Source organism: Pteropus alecto, unplaced genomic scaffold, assembly GCF_000325575.1.
Source record: "Pteropus alecto unplaced genomic scaffold, ASM32557v1 scaffold101, whole genome shotgun sequence".
Taxonomy (NCBI): Eukaryota; Metazoa; Chordata; class Mammalia; order Chiroptera; family Pteropodidae; genus Pteropus; species Pteropus alecto.
Window position 1 is genome coordinate 17,095,047 of NW_006432945.1, and position 17,310 is coordinate 17,112,356.

Sequence of the window (17,310 nt, forward strand, 5' to 3'; positions counted from 1 at the left end):
CCGCGGGGGGGGGGGGCCTGGGGATCCCTGTATTAGAGAGTCCCCCCTCTCCCCTACACAGGAGAGACTGAGGCTGTTGTACTCACCAAGAGAATTTAGATGCTACCAATGTCAACAAAAGGCCACTGCCACCAATCCAATACCAACAAGAGCCCACCCTATGAGGTGCCTTAAAAGGAACCATTGCTCAAGTATTGCCAAACTAAGACACAACCTCCTAGCAGAAACCCAAGGTGCATTCCTGAAGACAAAGGAGAGGCCCGCTTTTATAAAGTTCCCGCCCTGGTCCCTGATTGGCCCTTCTTATGCAAATGAGGACTCCAAATGTGCTGATTGGTCCACACAACACTGTCCTAACTGGTTGGAACCACGTGTTCTGATTGGTAGTTACAGAGCTGCTCTGGTTGGTTAGTAAAGATGCAAAGGACATAGCTATGCCTTGGGACTGGACCCAGCAGGTCTCAGCTGATTGGTCAAAAGACCATACTAGGAACTCCTTTATAAGGGTCAGTTCAGCCAGCAGGTGTGTGGGAGGCCCCAGTTAAGCGCAAGGAGTCTTTGGCAGATACATTTCTCAAGGTCCACACCAAGAGCTTGAGCATATTAGACGTTATTACAAATCGGCCGGGCAAAGGGATCTGCATAGGACCCTATTCAAATCAGTTGTAATTACACCCCTTGTGTGAGTTCATCATGAATAGTCAAAATGCTTTGCTAATGTTAGTTTATACCTCAGCTCTTCAGTAACAATGCTGTTGCTTTTACCTAAATACCCCTTATCTCCTCGTTCCACTCATGTAAATTCCTACACATCTTTCAAATGTCAGGAAAGTCCATCTGCTGTGGAGTTAGGAAGATGTGGTAGCTGCACCTCTAGCACCATCACCTAATACTGTGTGGCATCGAGGAAGTTAGTTAACCTTTCTGATCTGTTTTCTCATCTGTGAAATGGGCATAAATGACTACCTCTGTAAGTTACAATGGGAAGGAAACGACACTATGTGAAGAGAGCCTGGGACATGGCATCCAGTTAGCCTGACTTACAGCTATTAAATATGAAGACATATGACATTTGGACTTCCATTCGTACAGTTTCCCAGGCCTCACAGGCCTTCGGGGTACACCTGCCTGTAAGTGGCCTAGTCAAAGGACTTGGATTGTCTACGGGGAAATGCCAGATCCAGTCAAGATATAAAAATACGAGGATTTTCTGTTTTAAAACAGGAGGAAAAGAAGCCTGCTACCAAAGCCTCAGTGCACAAGCTTTTTACATTCAAGGCGTGAAGAAATTACCGGAAGCAGTTGATGGGCCCAGGTGTCTGTGCCTACAGCAAGGCTCCTAATGCAGACTCATCCGGAGCTGAAGGGAGAGGTGTCTCTGCGACCTGTGGGAGCGGGCAAGGCCCACCATCTAACCCGCGCACCTCCTGCCTGCCTGTGCCGCACAAGGGTTCTCTGGTCCTCTGCCCTGCTCTGTAAGTACCTGGCGTAGACCTTTGAGAAAGTGTGTGTATCAAGTCCCCTTATTTGGGACGCTTGGCTATTCCGAACTGATGTGTTAGCCCACACGTAGCATTTAAGAAATCTGTTAAAATGTTACCTAACCTTTTCTTACCTGCTTGTGTAGTGGCCACCTCTTTCCTTCACCTCCTCTCTGAGATGAAGCAATCTGTATGTCCTATCTCTTGTCCGAAGGTTCATCGATCCAGGATTGTTTGCTTTGCCTTTCACCCTCAGCTCTCTGATACACTCAAAAAAAAGCTATAATTCTGTAGATTCCCCCTTTTCTCCTTAAGTTTGGAGTGACATTCTCTCCTCCATTAGACATGTAGCATTAATATAAATAACTACAATATATACATTGAACCCCATGAAGACATATACTATTATTATCTCTTCATTATTGTAATCCCTTCTAGCACCAAATAAGACACAAGTACTCAAAACTAAATGGAATTATACATATAACAGGTATTTATATTTTCCAAAACAGAAAATAGTAACCCAACACACAGAAAACACCGGCTAGCTACAACGTCCACAGAAGTACTGGGGACAGAGAAGAAGAGGAAGAGCCCCAAACCTAACCTGGGAATTATTCACAACTACCTGTTATGTTTTCATTTATACCTGTTATGTCTGGAGATTCTGGTTACTATGCTGACCAAATTCAAAATAGAAGCACAAATGAGAAAAGTATACTTAAATTAAGCTTCAAGAAAAAAATGAAATAGCAAAACAGATCAGTAATTCTTTATTGTTTATTCTCCTCTTACAAAAAGACACTTGGGACAAATAAATATAAAATGGTATATGTCTTGTTTTGCAATGGGCAAATACAGGTTTTCTTGGTATTCTCTGCAGGAATAAACTCATGAAATTTTCAGAAGTACATTCTCCTATGCACCACCCACCCTCTTTGAAAAAAAGTCAATTCTTTTGATTCCCTACAATTTTTAACAATAGTCTCAAAATTAGTAATTTAAGACTGACTCTAAGACATCTGAATCAAGTTAAATATATATGCATATGTGATGTTGCCCAGAAACTTCAACTAACGGATATTCTTACAAGTTTTTCATTTACAATTTATATGAATAAAGAGTTTGTTCTATTCAAATCTGCATGACAAAAAAAAAAAAACACAGAAAGCTGAGTACAATATATACAATTTCCTGTCCTAAGAGAAAACATTAAATACAGGTATATTTAATATACAGTGAACATGCCACGTGTTTTCTTTAAGTCAACAAAATCCTGATTTCTTATATCTTGCAGGTGATGCAGCAGCAGGCAAATACCAAAACCAAATTTAACTAATAAAATTAGCTAAATAACAATACGCACAACAGGACACTAGGGTCTGAGCAAACGAACATTTATCCAATTGCATCGTTTCACCGAGACTCATCTTTAGGCCAATACCTGAAGAGCTCTGCTAATACTTTTAATTAAATATTCTTAGTTAACGGTTTATCTATAAAGTGGAAAAATATGTACGAGTTAGTTCAAACCAGAAAGAAACAGTGATATTTTTTTCTCCTGCCCTGTAAAAAAAATTATTTTTAAAAACCCATTTCCAGTAATTGTTTACTAGGTGCTTTATAACCACTTTCTACTTTATGAAGACCACGTATAAAAGCAGAAAAGAACATGAAATATTTAAAGGGTCATCATCAAAATAACCAAATGGATTTTAAACTTATTTTTATATTCCTTCTGTACTACTTAGGTCTTGCACTAATTACTGGATTCCCTAAAATAGTAAATCAAACTTAATAGAAAAACCTGGCTTTTATATTTAAAAAGAAGCTCCCTCCTCCTCTACGGCTACCTCTCAAACATTGAAGCAGAAATTAATCTGGTTGCTTTAAGGGGTTGATGTCATATGTGCTAAAAACAATCTCTATTAACTCTTCAAACTTTTTAAGACCGATACGAACTTCAAGGTTCAACGGGCTTATGCGCGCAGCGGCTGCGTGAGACACGGAAGCGGAAGCCGCCCGCACGAGCGGGGCCACACGGGAGAAAGCACCCCTGAAGCCCGAGGACGGCCGCGTTCACGCGTGTCCACACGCGACAGCTTACGTTCTCCAAAATACTAGGTTATCTGGTTCATGTCCGAAACTTTAACTTCAAGAGCCAATTTAAATTGAGGGGGGAAATGTATATGTTCAAATTTGTGGGCGAAGACCTTTAAAGCACAGGTCAGTTTCCCAGGAAGCAAGTCCTGACTCCAGAAGTCCAAAGAAACAGCACAGAGCCGACGGTGACAAGCCAGGGCATCACCGTGCACGACCGCCACGCCGTGAAAGCCACAGGGCTGCGACTCGGCGATTAAAATGAACGTCCTCGCAGGGGAGACAGCGTCTCACGATGGATGGAGATTATGCCCACTGCTCGTGAGACTACTGATGACGTCGCACTTTGTGACAATTTAGAAATCCAAATTTAACTCCAGGAAATATGAACTGAAGACAGACAGTACACACACGGCGGCTGAGTGGAGCCTGCCTGCGATAGTCTTTTATTTTTTTTTCCTTTAAGGCTACAGAAAATCTGCACATTGACAAGGCAATTAATTCTCATAATAAAAATACCCCCGTCCAAATAGCCAAGGTCCCCAGTCAGATTCTATGGTGACTGTATGGCACGTCACATGCTACTCCACAGCTGTATTTTCTTGTGAGTCTGCGGGGTTATGATCAATTCTTTCTGGAAATATTAGCTTCTCACAAACTGTCTCCTTTATTGGTAAATACTGGGATATTTCATTAGGTTCCGTGAAGAGGGAAGGTGAAACATGCTAGGAAATATACAAATCACATTAGCATATATTCAGTTATTGCACTGATACTTTTTAGAAATGCTTTGGTTCAAGCATTCATAAAGCGTGCGGATTTTTAAATGCAGGGCGGTACACGGAGATAAGGGTTATCGCTAAGGGTCCCTGACAATAACGTATCTCTTGTTACTGACTCTTTAGCTGTCGCTCAATGATTTCCTCAAATATCATAGGAGTATGGCATTTCCAATGCTCCCGCAAGTCCTAAGAATTTACTACGTCTTAATCCACACTCCCTGCCCCGCTGCTTTGGTACGCTGGGAGCAGCAGCCTTTAGTCGGCGCCCAGTGTGTGGTCTACAGTGGAATCTAAGTGACTGGAATCTAAGCCACGTATCCTCTGCGCCCAGACCAGAAATAAGCACAAAGGGTGAAAAGACAATATCAAGTCTGCAGGGAAGTATCACTTTCTAAGCAACTCCTTTACGAGTCCCAGGGAAACATAAAGCCCTTTGCAAGTCCCAGGGAAACAAAAATAAAGAGAAATTACGCCAAAACCAACAAGTCGTGCTACAGAGCTACCACACGTTAGGGGGGAAGAGGACACTGGGAGGAAGGAAACTGCAAGGTAGCAGGGTGGCAGGTGGAAAGGACGTCTAGTGGGTGCCACATGCATGACTCAGGGTAATTCACACCTCTGGGTCTCGGTTTTTCCAGAATAAAATGTGGATACTAGATTGGATGATGGTTAAGGTACCTAACAACTCTAACTGTTCTTGGGTTTGAGGTAAACTCAAAAAAGTTATCCCTGAGCAGGATTTTTCCTACAGAGTCCTTTAAGTGAATTAATAGGCTCAGGGATACAGATTTGGGAGGACAAGTGAGGCATGTGGGGGGAGAGGTACCATATTTAAAATGAAACATAAAAATTCGGTGTCTAAAAACATATTTAAATACTGTACCATTAAATTAGCAATCTTGCTCTCTCGTGATGTATATTCTCGTAACATGTAGGTCTTGTCGGCCTGTGTTTGAAAATAAAAAGTTGCAACAAATTTATTTATACTGATTTTATAACCTTTCCTATTAAACAGAACTGCTTACATTTTAGTAGTTTGTGAAAGTAGCATGAAGACTATCTTATTCCTCAGTAAGGTAAGTGCTACTTAACTCTCACCGAGAGTTCTGAATTATTAATTCCAATCCCTATAAATCACAGTAACATCAGATACTAATACGTGAACAGATTTGATAATTACCATGTAAGAGAAACACAAGCAAGGGTTTTACTTTGAAAGTAATTATGTATATAAGTGAGATATGCAAGAGATTTTATTATTAGTTCAAGTTCGTAACTAAATCTTTTCCTTAAGCTATAAATATTATCATCTACTCACACGACTATGGCTACTTTTATGTTCCAAAAAAAGAATTTTAAAATGCTTTATTCTCTCCCGTTTCCGCAAAATTCTTGCCAAATTGCTTATTGAAAATCACTTTTTTTGGTACTTCAATTTTTCCCATTGAAGATTTTTTTAAGTTAGGTTTTAAAACAGCAATTTATTACCATTTTTTTGGGAGGGGGAATACTTTTCAATAAGAGAAAACTACAAGATTAAACTCTCTAAAGTTTCAATCTTTTATATCAATAAAGATAGATTAATGCTCATTATTTTTAAAAAATCAAATAACAAAGTATGTAAAGAGTATAAACCATCAGCCATCACAGCTCTTATGACACTGCCTTAACATCAGGAAATCTCTACACAAAATCTTACATAATCTTACACTCATCCCTCCGAATCAGTTAACTGTAACTCTCTGCCACTCATTTAATGGTTGTAATTTCTCTACTACACGGAGATAAACAACTTAATCAATGCCCATTCAATGGTCACCAAGTGTCTTCTTTCCCTCCGTTTTGGGTTACAAACAGCAGTGCCACGGACATCCATATACATACAACCCTAAGCAACTGCCTGATTTATATTTGTGGATTATTAGATAATAGAATCTTTTTAGAGTAATTCCTCAAAAACTCGATATCGTTAAAACAAGTATTTTTTAAAATTTAGATTTCGCCCTTTCTAAGGGAGAAAAATGCAGCCAACTTTTAGTATTTCATCGGGGTGTTGTAAGAGGTGACCATTACAGCGACCACCCTGCGTGATACCCAGGGTCTCTTCTCTAATGCATCATCTTACACGACCACAAATCTGAAGGTAAAAATTCGTTCAGAAAGGACAGGCTGCCATGAAGCTACCAGAAAAATGGTCACGACTCAGTTTAAGCCTCCCTCCACTTTTTCTAATACTTTATTTTTCTACAAACCTTGTGTGTTAATGATTCCTTCAGGTGGAGCACAGAGCTTTCAGGCTTTAGAATAATTATCTAAATAATTATGGTACACCAATTTTAGGAGGCCATGTGATTGCTATTTCTAATATCAGTTCCTCATATAAAAAATACATACTATAAACTAAGGGAAGAGAGTTTAGAGACAGTTTTCTTAGATTAAGAACATATAAGAATTTTTTAAAAGCATAACCCTCCCCCACCGCCCCACCGCCAGTTAGGGAGTGTCCTGTAGAAGACATTTTCTGCCAGAACTTTCGGAAAAGAAGATGCGATGTTTCAGCAACTGCAGTCAACAGTGACTGTGAAACAACGATCTTAATGGTTAGAAAGATTGCCATAAAATATAAAGCGTTATTTAATTTCAAATTCTCAAACAGACAATGAAGCAGCAAGAAGAGGCCCGACATCGATCAGTGTGCTCGCTAAGTGAGAAGCTACCTCGTGGTAAAGTCTTGTGTCGTTCATTCTGATAAGCACGCCATCAATTCTCAAGAAAAACCGCAACAGCAGGAAAAAGCTAGACGGCATTACTCTCTGAAAACAACAAAAAAAAAGTACATTAATATTTTTATAAAAATTAAATATTTCGTTACATTACAAAAGAAAAAAAATTGTTTTAAGCATTGGAGGAGGGCAGAAGTGGCAGTATATAGAAATCTTTGACCTAGAGGTTCTTTTTCCTAGCTCCAAGGCTAAAAACCCTTGTTTATATTCTATTGTTGAACGCCCTGGTTCCTTTGTGCCGCAGGTGAAACGTGTTCCTGCCCAGCACACCTAGACTCCCAAGCACAACACGGATGCCGAAGGCGGACAGCGCTCTCTCCTGGCTCCAGCCAGGACAGAACCGGCCGGGAGCTGTCAAAGCCGTTCGAGAGCATCACAATGCTGCCAGGGTTCAGTAGACAGAAAACTTATTTTCTCTGAAAGTTAAAAATTAACCTATTAGCAGGAACACAGCTTCTCCCCAGATTTCCGTTACAGCACAGTCCCACAGGCCCTAAGCCCTAGCAAGGACAAGAGAAGACTCGGGGCACGAAATTCTAACCTAAAAACAAACACTGCTGAGAGAAGCTCGTTTAGAAAAACAAAGAAAAATTAATTTCTGAACTAAACATCTTACGATTAGACGTAAGTAACGCCATTCAACACCAAAGCCATCGAAAGTGACATACGCCGCGGACTCTGATGCAGCTCGTCCCAGACCTCACGGCGCAGAGCCCGAAGCCCCCTCTTTCGTCCTGGGCTCTTTTCTTTTCTTTTCTTTTCTAAGTAAAAATCGTCTAGGTTTAGAATGGAAAATTAAGGTGGAAAAAATCACTTCAAAACCTGAAACAGTGAAATAAATTAAGAGCAACCAAAAAGGTTCCACCCAAGAATATGAGGGATATCGAGTAAGTCACTTTGCTTATCAAAGCAGCTTTCACGTTTCTATCGCATTTCTTTCGAATGATTTATAATCGGTCTTATGGAAACTAAAAATAAACATTCATCGGCATCTAATTTTGCAATTCTAAAGTAATTAAAAACTTTCTATCGGTTTTGCAACCAAGGTTAAAAGACTCAGAGGCAAGTGAGAAGACACGGATTTACTCTGTACCCCAAACTCCTAGCGAGGAGGAAAGCTGTAAGGTCATCCTTAAAAAGCTATCCTGTTTCAGGAGCTCATTGGAAAGCTCTGTTACACTAAAAATAATCTGGGATGGTTCCCATTCTATCTGAAAGCAATTGGGAAAAATGTACATTTTAAGTCAGAGAAAGCCCTATGGACAAGGGCCAATTAAAGACCTTGGCGAGCGAGGGATTTGGAGGTCATCTTCAGGCTTTATTCTCTGGCAGCGGCCGGTAATGGGACAGGCTAAATTGATTAGCCACTCTCCCAAGCCACCAGCTCAGAAAATATGTCGGTGTCACCGTGTTCCACCGTCAGGCCCCACTCTGGTCCAGCAGGACAAATTTATACACCCAGAACCCAGATCAGGGGCCTCGTCCTCTAAAAAGCCTTTGCTGACCCACGCCCTCCGTTCCCACATCTGCCCACCACCTTTCCATTCAGCACACAGAGCAAGTGTCCTACTTTAAGTGTCATCAAGTAAGAAATACTCTTTGTCCTAAGGTGTAAAAGACCACTAAATCGCTGATCTAGGTAACCGTGAGAAACTCCAGGTTTGGGGTCCCCTGGAATGGAGGCAGACTTCCCAGACCCTGTGCCCCTTCCCTCCCACCGCCATGGAAGCAGCAGCTCCCTCCTCTGTCTGGGGCTAACCTAGATCCCAGGGGTTATGAGCAAGGGCGGAGAGTCAGACCTACTCACTGTGCACGTGACCTTGGGCAGGTTACCTTCTCTGACCCTCCCTTTCCTCATCTGTAAAATACGGACGTGAAAGTATTCAGAGAACTTGCCTGAAGGTCACATGAGTTGATGTAGACAAGCATCTAGCATGGCGTCTCACCAGAGCAAAGGCTCAAGCCCCTTCTGCTCCTCCCCTGCTCCTTATCCTCGGGATCCTCAGTCCACCCTTTTCTCCCCTCTCTCTAGGACTCCTTCCTGTGGACACCTAAAGATGCTCGGGTCTGGACGTGGTTCCATAGTGTAGCGGTGAGCACGTCTGCTTTACATGCAGAAGATCTGGGTTCGTGCCCCAGTAGAGCCACCGTCTATGGTCCACGGCCATGCCACCCTGAACAAGCCCGATGTCTGATCTCGGAAGCTAAGCAGGGTCGGGCCTGGATGGGAGATCACCTAGGAAGACCAGATGCTGTAGGCATAAATAATAATAATAATAATACAATTTTTTTAAAAAAAGATGCTCGGGCCTTCCCTGTATTTAAAATGTAAAACACACACACACATACACCTGTCAACCTCATGTTCCCTCCCAGCCATGTGTTTCTTCTCCTACACCAGTGAGTGAAAGTCTGGTCTCTGCCTCCACATGTCATTTATCCCCAACCAAGCAACTTAAACTGCTCTCGCCAGCCTGATCGCTAAAACCAACAAAACCAGTTTTAGTCTCAGGGACACCGTGCCACTCTAGCTCACCGGGTCCCTTTACGGCACAAAACTGACCTGTGTTCCCTTCCTGAGAAGTTCTAGTCCCTTGGCCTCGCAGGCACCACACTCCTGCTGTCTCGCCTGTACCCTATTTCTCAGGCTAGTCTCTGCTTCCATACGAGAGAACCTCATCTGTCCACACCCATTACCTCTAAGCCAGAAACGAGGGCATTTATTTTATTCAGAGCAATATCTGATACATGGTTAGAAAGAAACCAACCCAGGAAGAACACTATTTTAATGAAATCCTTATCGGCATTTCAAAAATCCAACCCTATCACGTGACTTGTAAAAAGTTACACTAGGTGAGAAGAAAGACACTTCACAATGACGATGACAATACTCTTCGGCCCGAGACGTGCTGTTTTCTCTGGTTCACACATAAAACACTCACGTGCACACTCTCTCCAACACCCGCATCTATAAAAACCCGTGCTCACCCGTGCCCACCCGCTGGAACACAAACACACACCCAAATGTTCACTCAGAACGAGCATTCGACATCGTCAGTTTTGGGGAGACAAGCGGAAAGGTACATGAATGACTGCACGAGTCAGAGTGAGCCAAGCTAAATGACGAAAGATAAAAGCAGGGAGTTAACAGGTGAGCAGGGAGTAGGGTGCCAGGAAAATGATGATCTAATATTAGGGTAACGATACACATTGGTTCAGAGAAAACTCACTAATTAGTTTCACAACCTTAGGTAAACCAGTCTTTGGGGGCCTCGTCCAGAAAATACGAAGGCTAAACTAAATGATTCTCTAAAAATTCATTACAATTCCAAAATCCTATCATTCTACAGCAAAACCTGACCTTAAAACAGATGTATTGCTGCCTCTGATTTATTGTTTTCATGCTTTACCATTGTTTAAATCACAACACCCACAATCGTTACGCTTCAAGGACAATGTTCGATGTGGGGGCCTGTCTTTGACAGACCTTCTAAGTATCATGACGGAAAAGTTAAAACAAAGTACTTATAAGAAGATGGAGAAGGGTTACTTAACCCGCTGTGGAAAGGCTCACAGAGGAGGTGACACTTTTGCTAGGTCTGAAAGGATGAGGTATTTAATACAAAAGTTTCAGTTGAAGTTTTTCAGGAAAGCGTTAGAAACCCAGTTACGACCTAATAGTAAGCGAACAGGAATGACTGCGTGTGGCCTGTCTGCTTCTCCTCTTAAGCACATTCCGCCACCAGCAGCACTATTATTGGGAGTGACTGGTCCCTCAAGGGAGTAACACTTGTCACTGCTGCTTCCACGTCTATGCTGGAAACTGAAGTGTGGTTTAATGGTGCACAGAAATCCTGACGCGTGGGTCACTTCTTCAAATGACATCCACCTTGCTGTCTGCAGCCTTTCAATACCATTTTTAATTCAAAATGTGGAAATTAAGCCATAGTTTTCATTCAAATTAAATAATAACTGCAAAGTGGCAGGCGGGTCTTGAATAAATGCTTGCTAAACTGAAGTCATAACAATATACTAAGATTTTGTGAATTTTATAATGGATATAGTAACAAATCCTCTAGACCCAAGTGAATCTTTACATGACATCATGTTAAGGCACTATGACTCAAAGTGAGCCTTACATTTTTGACCAATGGCGAGAACGGAAGAAAGATTTTAAACAAAAATCATAATACTCACAATTTTCACACTTAAGCTTGAAACTCCATGATCATGAAGTTCATCCTCAAACAGGAGAACTTCTTCAAAAAACTTAATTTGTTCTCTGGCTTTCAATTTCTCGGTATCTATATGGTCTGTTGTAGGTACAACCTGAAAGGAAATATTTAAGAAGGAGCACATAAAAAAAAAATGTTTAAGGCACTAGAGACGTAGGCGAGCAGCTAACGCTACTGTATGGCCTCCGGAGAATTCTCCTAACTCAGCCCTCAAAGCCAGTCATCATCGAAACGGTGTCGGGGTAAAACAAGTTCCCACCTCCTCGTTCCTGGCAATGAAATGTCAAACAGCCTATGCAATTTGCCAAGTTTATCAATCAGGAGTGAGGAGAGAGGACATCAATCCATCTGTGAGGCATCATAAGGGACTTGCAGAGCCCCCCTCCCTCATGAGACTGTAAAGGAGGGCTCCGAGGGTTAGTGCCTGGCACGCAGTAAGAGCTCAAGAGTGAATGAATGAATTAATACGTTTTCTCTCAAAACCTATGTTTTTGTCTTGGAAGCAGCACAGAAACATAGTTAAGGCTTGGGATGCAGAGCAGTAGCAACTGAAGACAAGAATTAAGTTCCTGCTCTGAACTTCTACCTTCCCAAGATTCGAAAATTCTTTGCAGGGACAAGGAGCCCATATATAATCCCGATCGTAACCTTTCTGCCTAAGTGTCAACATCTGATACAGGGTCTCCAGTAACCACTTTTAATGTAAATAGTTACACGGAAATAATTTTGTTCTCTATAACAGAAGGTGGTATTTAGAGACTGCAACCTAAGCCAAACCTCATTTCGGTCACACTGTACGATTTCAAAATAGAGCTAAGCTCCCAGTGTGAGATCTACCAATCCCATCTCGCCAAGTGTCATTTAGCAGGGCCCTCCGTAAGCAGAGCTCACACAGGTGCAAATTCATAGCAGCACAGAGCTTTAGAAGTCGCGGAGAGCATCCCGCAGGTTGTCTTATACCAAAGCTCTGCTGTGAGGCAGACATTTCTGTTTACCCAGCTTACTGATAAACTGAGACTTGGATAGATGGATTCAGTCACTTGCCTAAAGTCCTGCCAGGCTCACGCAGAATGTGGGCAGGACAAATTGTCTGGCCAAAAGTCCTATTTGCCCACGTGTCTGTTCAACTGTAGAACTGGAAGCTACTAGCTAACAGGTTCTGTCTAAATCACCTAACACATTACATCAAGGACAGACACATTTTAATGCTTCTTGATAATAATGATAACATTAAGGCAGTTTGCCATTGCTACCAACCACACTTTTAGGAATAAAACCCATTGCTAGAAAGTTCTAATGCTAAGACTGTTCAAGACAATGACTCATAAAATAAGATTTACCTTTAACTTGAGTGATTCTCCAAGTAATGTACCCTTATAATCTGTCGTATAGGTCCAATCGTATGGTTTAACAACCTCCTTGGAGTGTTCGCCCTCCGTCCTCAAATACAAAATGAGAAGGGTCAGATTTGGTGACGCAGAGCATTGATCATCTGTATTCATGTCACACCAAATTACAGTCTACGAATAGCATAAGATATGCTACCAAATACATATGCTTGTCATAATTCACTAACACAAATCTTTCTCTTTTTTCTTGCACATTTGTTTTATTTAACTTGTCATGTGCCGATGTCGTCTTTCCAATTAATCTGCACACTGCCTGAGGATGCGGTTTAAAAGGAGGTTCAGTTCTCTTTGCTTCCTGCAAGGTACCCAGTACTTAACAGTCACAAAGTAAATAACTGCTGATTTGATTCTCAAAGAAAATCCATTTTTCTTAATTTCAAAGCTCCTCGAATTTTCAAGGCAAATCGTAAACGGCAACGTTAAAATAGGGTGTACTGCACGGCTCAGCTCAGGTGTAATTCAATTCAACTCAACGAATATTCGAGAGGTGGGGTAACTAATCTCCATTTTGTTGATGAGAAAAATTAATTCAAGAATGATCCAACTGTCGACTTTAATAACCATGCTAGCCCTGCATTCTGACACACTATGTACGCCATGACTTCGGCTCCCTTCCGCCTCGCCCGCGCGGCCCAGACCCTCACCTGCTCTCCTGCCACGCCTCGGCGCAGGCCACCTTCAGCATGCCTTGGTAGTTGTTCACGCATCTCAGCGCATCCGTAGCGTTGAACTCAATCCCGAAGCCAGAACCGTGCTGAATTCTTAAAACGTTGTCTCCAAACATCATTTCGGGGAGAGACGGCATATGCAGTTCATCGGCTAACCTTCGCACAACCAAAAGTCAGGCAGGTTACCCTGCGGTTAGCGCTTGTTTCCTCTGGATGTCAACAGAGTGCTCCCTACGCTATTGAATGAGTTAAATAATCCGTGATTTCAGAAACACGATCCATTTGCGGTCTACAAATGCTTTCGTCATTCATCCATTCTCTCCACGTATATCTTTATGACACTGTACTAGGGAGTAGACTATACTGACAGATAATAAACAAGTATAGAAATAAATACACACTATAATGTCGGCTAGTGATAAATGACATACAAAATATAAGGCAAGGTAATGGGGGAGGCTATTAACAGGGAGGATGATCAGAGATTGCTTCTGAGGTAGTTGAGTTTGATCCTCAAAACTGCCTCGTGAGCTAAGAAAGGCTCAGAGTTCAGATAGCTAACTCAAGATCGCAGAGCTAGTAACTCTCTTTCTATTATGCTGGCCTGCTCTCTAATACTTGGACCTTATCTGGCCGGCCTCATTAAGGAAGAAAGTTACATCAGACATCCTTTAAAGCCAGAATCACAAATTATTAATCCACAGATGTGTTTCGTTAGCCTGAACAATATTTAAAATAGTTGCCAACAATTACTGAGAGACAGTTGTTACAAAAATTAAGAGGTTTTAGAGAAATCTGGACTTCTGATTTTTCTTTTTTGAAAAAAATGGAAGACCTGGCAACATGGCACCAACTGGCTAAAACTTGAGTAGAGGTTGCCCCTTTGACTGGGGCACAGGCTCTCCGATTCACCGGTACCCTTGGCCCTTGAGAGAGGTGAAGAGTTTGCAATCCCTGTTATAAAGTTTTAAGTGGCGGCTACTCGCTTCTGAAATAAGTAGCTCTATGTATAAATTACCACACCTTTGACTCATCACCGCAGTCACAACCAGGACGTTCAATTTAGCTCTGGAAGTTCAGCTCCTCAACCAAAGGCAATTATTTATGAGCTGGCGGGAACTCCTGCATTTTAGCCTGAGAACTCTGCCCAACACTCTCATGCTGAATTGAATAATGGTCAATTAAACTTACTTTGATCTCTCTTGTCGTAACTGAACGAGAGCCAAATGAAGTACAGACCGAGAGAGGGGGCAGAAAAGAGAAGCCACGAGGTAGAGAGGAGGGAGAATGATAATGTTAATCAATAGCAAGGGACGCAGACAGAACAAACCAGAGACAGAGAAATAGCAGTAACAAGAGTAGGACTTCTACACAATTGGTGGGGCCCCGAGAACTGCTGTCCCTTTTCTGAGATAATTCTGTGTTTGATTATTTCCTCATATATTATTAAATTCCCATTACTTAAGGCAACCTGGGTCTCTGTTCCTTGCGACCTGAAAGCGTAACTAACACAGAGGGTCCATGGAGGTGAATTTTTCCAGTTACCTTATGAAACAAATTTTTTTATTGATTGATTTTGGAAAATTTCCAAATGTATTACAGACTTCTTTGTGTTCTTCAACAGAAAATATAAAATATTATTTTCCCTTTTCTTGATGATCGGGAGTCATCACATTTAACAATACCGTGAGACAATGTGCTCAAGTTCAACTGACGTGTACACCTCTGGTAGTCCTATGAAATATTTTAGTTATATGTGTAAAAGAATCACTAACTTACACTGCTTCAAATGTTCTAAATCCAGAGTATCTTAAGCACTGGCCAGAGTATCTGAACACCATTTCTAATATCAAGCTTTACTCTTAACAAATGGGTATCATCATTTATAAGGCAGGGAAGAAAGGAAGCGTCTATGGGATTAAGATGCCTTAATTCATTAAAGGAAGCTTCCTTAATCCAATAATCCCCATAATCCATTTATTTAGCACCCTAGAGATTCTTATATCCTAGGGCAATGCCATCACAGAAAAATTTAGGATGGGTGAGGGGTAAACCTTTCTTTCGTCATAGGAAGCAGGACTAAGTATATTCAGGCAGATCTACTCTAGAAATAACAAATAAAGAGATTAAAGATCTGGAATTTGATTCCCTTTAAAACTCCCCATGCATCCAGCACCTCTTAGAGAATCTGTAAGTAATTATACAGGTAACCACAATTGGAAGCTGACTGCTTTATAGACAGCACAATTATATGTATATGGTGCAATATGTAACAGAGAAAGTTATATGGAGAAGAAAACTCAGAGTAAACTTGTGGTGGGATGAATTTTTCCTTTTCTGTATCTTCCTAGCTTTTCTTAGTGAGTCTTCAAGAATGTCTTTTTCTTTCTTTCTTTCTTTCTTTCTTTTTTAGTCAGCTAAATACCCTTTCAAGAGTCTCCTCTATTCCCTGGTCACCTCCCTCTGCCTAGATCTTAAATGCAGGCGCTTCCTAGGGTTCCATCTCATGACCTTGTCCTCTTCTTCTTGATGATCTTCATTCACTCCCAAGGCTCCAGGTATCAACTGAAAGGTGATGATTCCCAAAGCCAAAAACAAGCTTTTTTTAAGCTCCAGGATAAATATATCCAAACATCCACTACATCTCCACTTTATGACCCACACGCAAGGCACATTTCAACAAACTCGCCCTCTATCCAACACCTGCCCCTCCTGCTGTGTTTCTCACCTCATTCAATGGCAATGCTTCCCCTGCAATAACAGCCCAAGCTAGAAATCTTGCCATCCCTACAGGTTCCTCCTCTTCCCTTCCTTCTCCCTTGATCCCCTGGCCGTCAAATCCAGGGGCTTACTCCTCCCAAACCTCTCCTGTCCTCCCTGGCCTTCTAACTGGTCGCCTCGGACCCAGTCCCGCAGCCCTCCTCCAACCCATCGTCCTCCACATCGCCTCCTGCAGAGTGCACAACTGAGAATGTCGCTCCTCTGTGTATCAGTACAGCCGGTGGTCGTCAGACAAAATCCAGAACGTCTTAGCTGGGCATAAAAATTCTCTCGGCAATACCTCCGCTCCCGTGGGGCCTGCCTCTCTCTGCCTCTACTCCGAGTCCCCCTCTGGAACCTCGCGCTCCAACCGCACAGAAACAGTTCTTCAAACACACCGTGGCTCTCACTCTCCCTGACCTCCCGGCTTTACATGTGCCCTCTGAGCCCCCACACGTCGTCAAGATTCGGCTCAGGCACCCCAACTTCCTGGATGCCCTGCCCTCCTAAAACAGGACCTATCTCTACGGAACAGCAACTCGCGCTGCACGGTAACCGCCTGTCCTCCTCCGGAGGCTGTGAACTCCCCGAGTCGAGGCTGGCTTCCATCTTCCGTATCTCAACTGCCTGGCGCCGCACCTGACGTACTAAACGCCGAACATATATATCGCCCCCGTTACTAACCCCAAGCAAACAGGTCAGAGCCACCCAGGAACACATGGTGCAAAGGCGGCGCCGGCTGGGGCAGGTGGAGACCCGCGGGGAGAGGCAAGTCCGCCGGCGCAGTCATGCGCTACTCAGACGCAGGCAGCGCCTGGCGAACCCCAGCCGAAGGACGCGAGGGGCGACACGGTCATTCACCGATGTTGTCACTCAAAGGTCCCGTCTTCGGGGCAGAGCCTCGGCCCCCGGGGAGGGTGGGCGCTGCGCGAGTCGCCCGGCCTCCCGCCCAGGCCCAGCTCCCGCCCGCGCCCCGACCCGGGCCCCGGAGCCTCACTTCTCCACGTCCGCTGACTTCATGATGTGGGTCTTGGCCGCTGTCAGCTTCCAGGGCCCGAAGGTGAAGTCCTGGTGGCTGCTCTGGAAGCCGTG

The 17,310-nt window shown here is 42.9% G+C and overlaps 1 protein-coding gene and 1 long non-coding RNA gene across 3 annotated transcripts in view; one reads left to right on the top strand and one right to left on the bottom strand.

The window, feature by feature from the left end:
* LOC107195393 overlaps positions 1-2,135 on the top strand; it is a 2,818-nt gene extending 683 nt beyond the window's left edge. Inside the window, exons 3-4 of the long non-coding RNA XR_001516525.2 lie at positions 1,225-1,475; positions 1,994-2,135. This is a non-coding gene — a long non-coding RNA (uncharacterized LOC107195393). The remainder of the gene's footprint in view (positions 1-1,224; positions 1,476-1,993) is intronic.
* Positions 2,136-3,984: 1,849 nt separating this feature from the next.
* On the bottom strand, positions 3,985-17,304 carry TIPRL (TOR signaling pathway regulator). Of its 2 annotated transcripts, none has more exons than XM_006907825.3 (7): positions 17,216-17,304; positions 13,435-13,614; positions 12,722-12,821; positions 11,344-11,475; positions 7,081-7,176; positions 5,247-5,309; positions 3,985-4,306 (listed from the first exon to the last, which is right to left on the bottom strand). In XM_006907825.3, exons 1-7 carry the CDS (start codon positions 17,236-17,238, stop codon positions 4,163-4,165), a joined length of 738 nt encoding a protein of 245 aa, XP_006907887.1. In that variant the 5' UTR covers positions 17,239-17,304; the 3' UTR covers positions 3,985-4,162. The 2 variants fall into 2 exon arrangements, with proteins under 2 accessions (XP_006907887.1, XP_015441718.1); XM_015586232.2 differs by lacking the exon at positions 17,216-17,304 and adding an exon at positions 16,903-17,115.
* Positions 17,305-17,310: the final 6 nt, after the last annotated feature.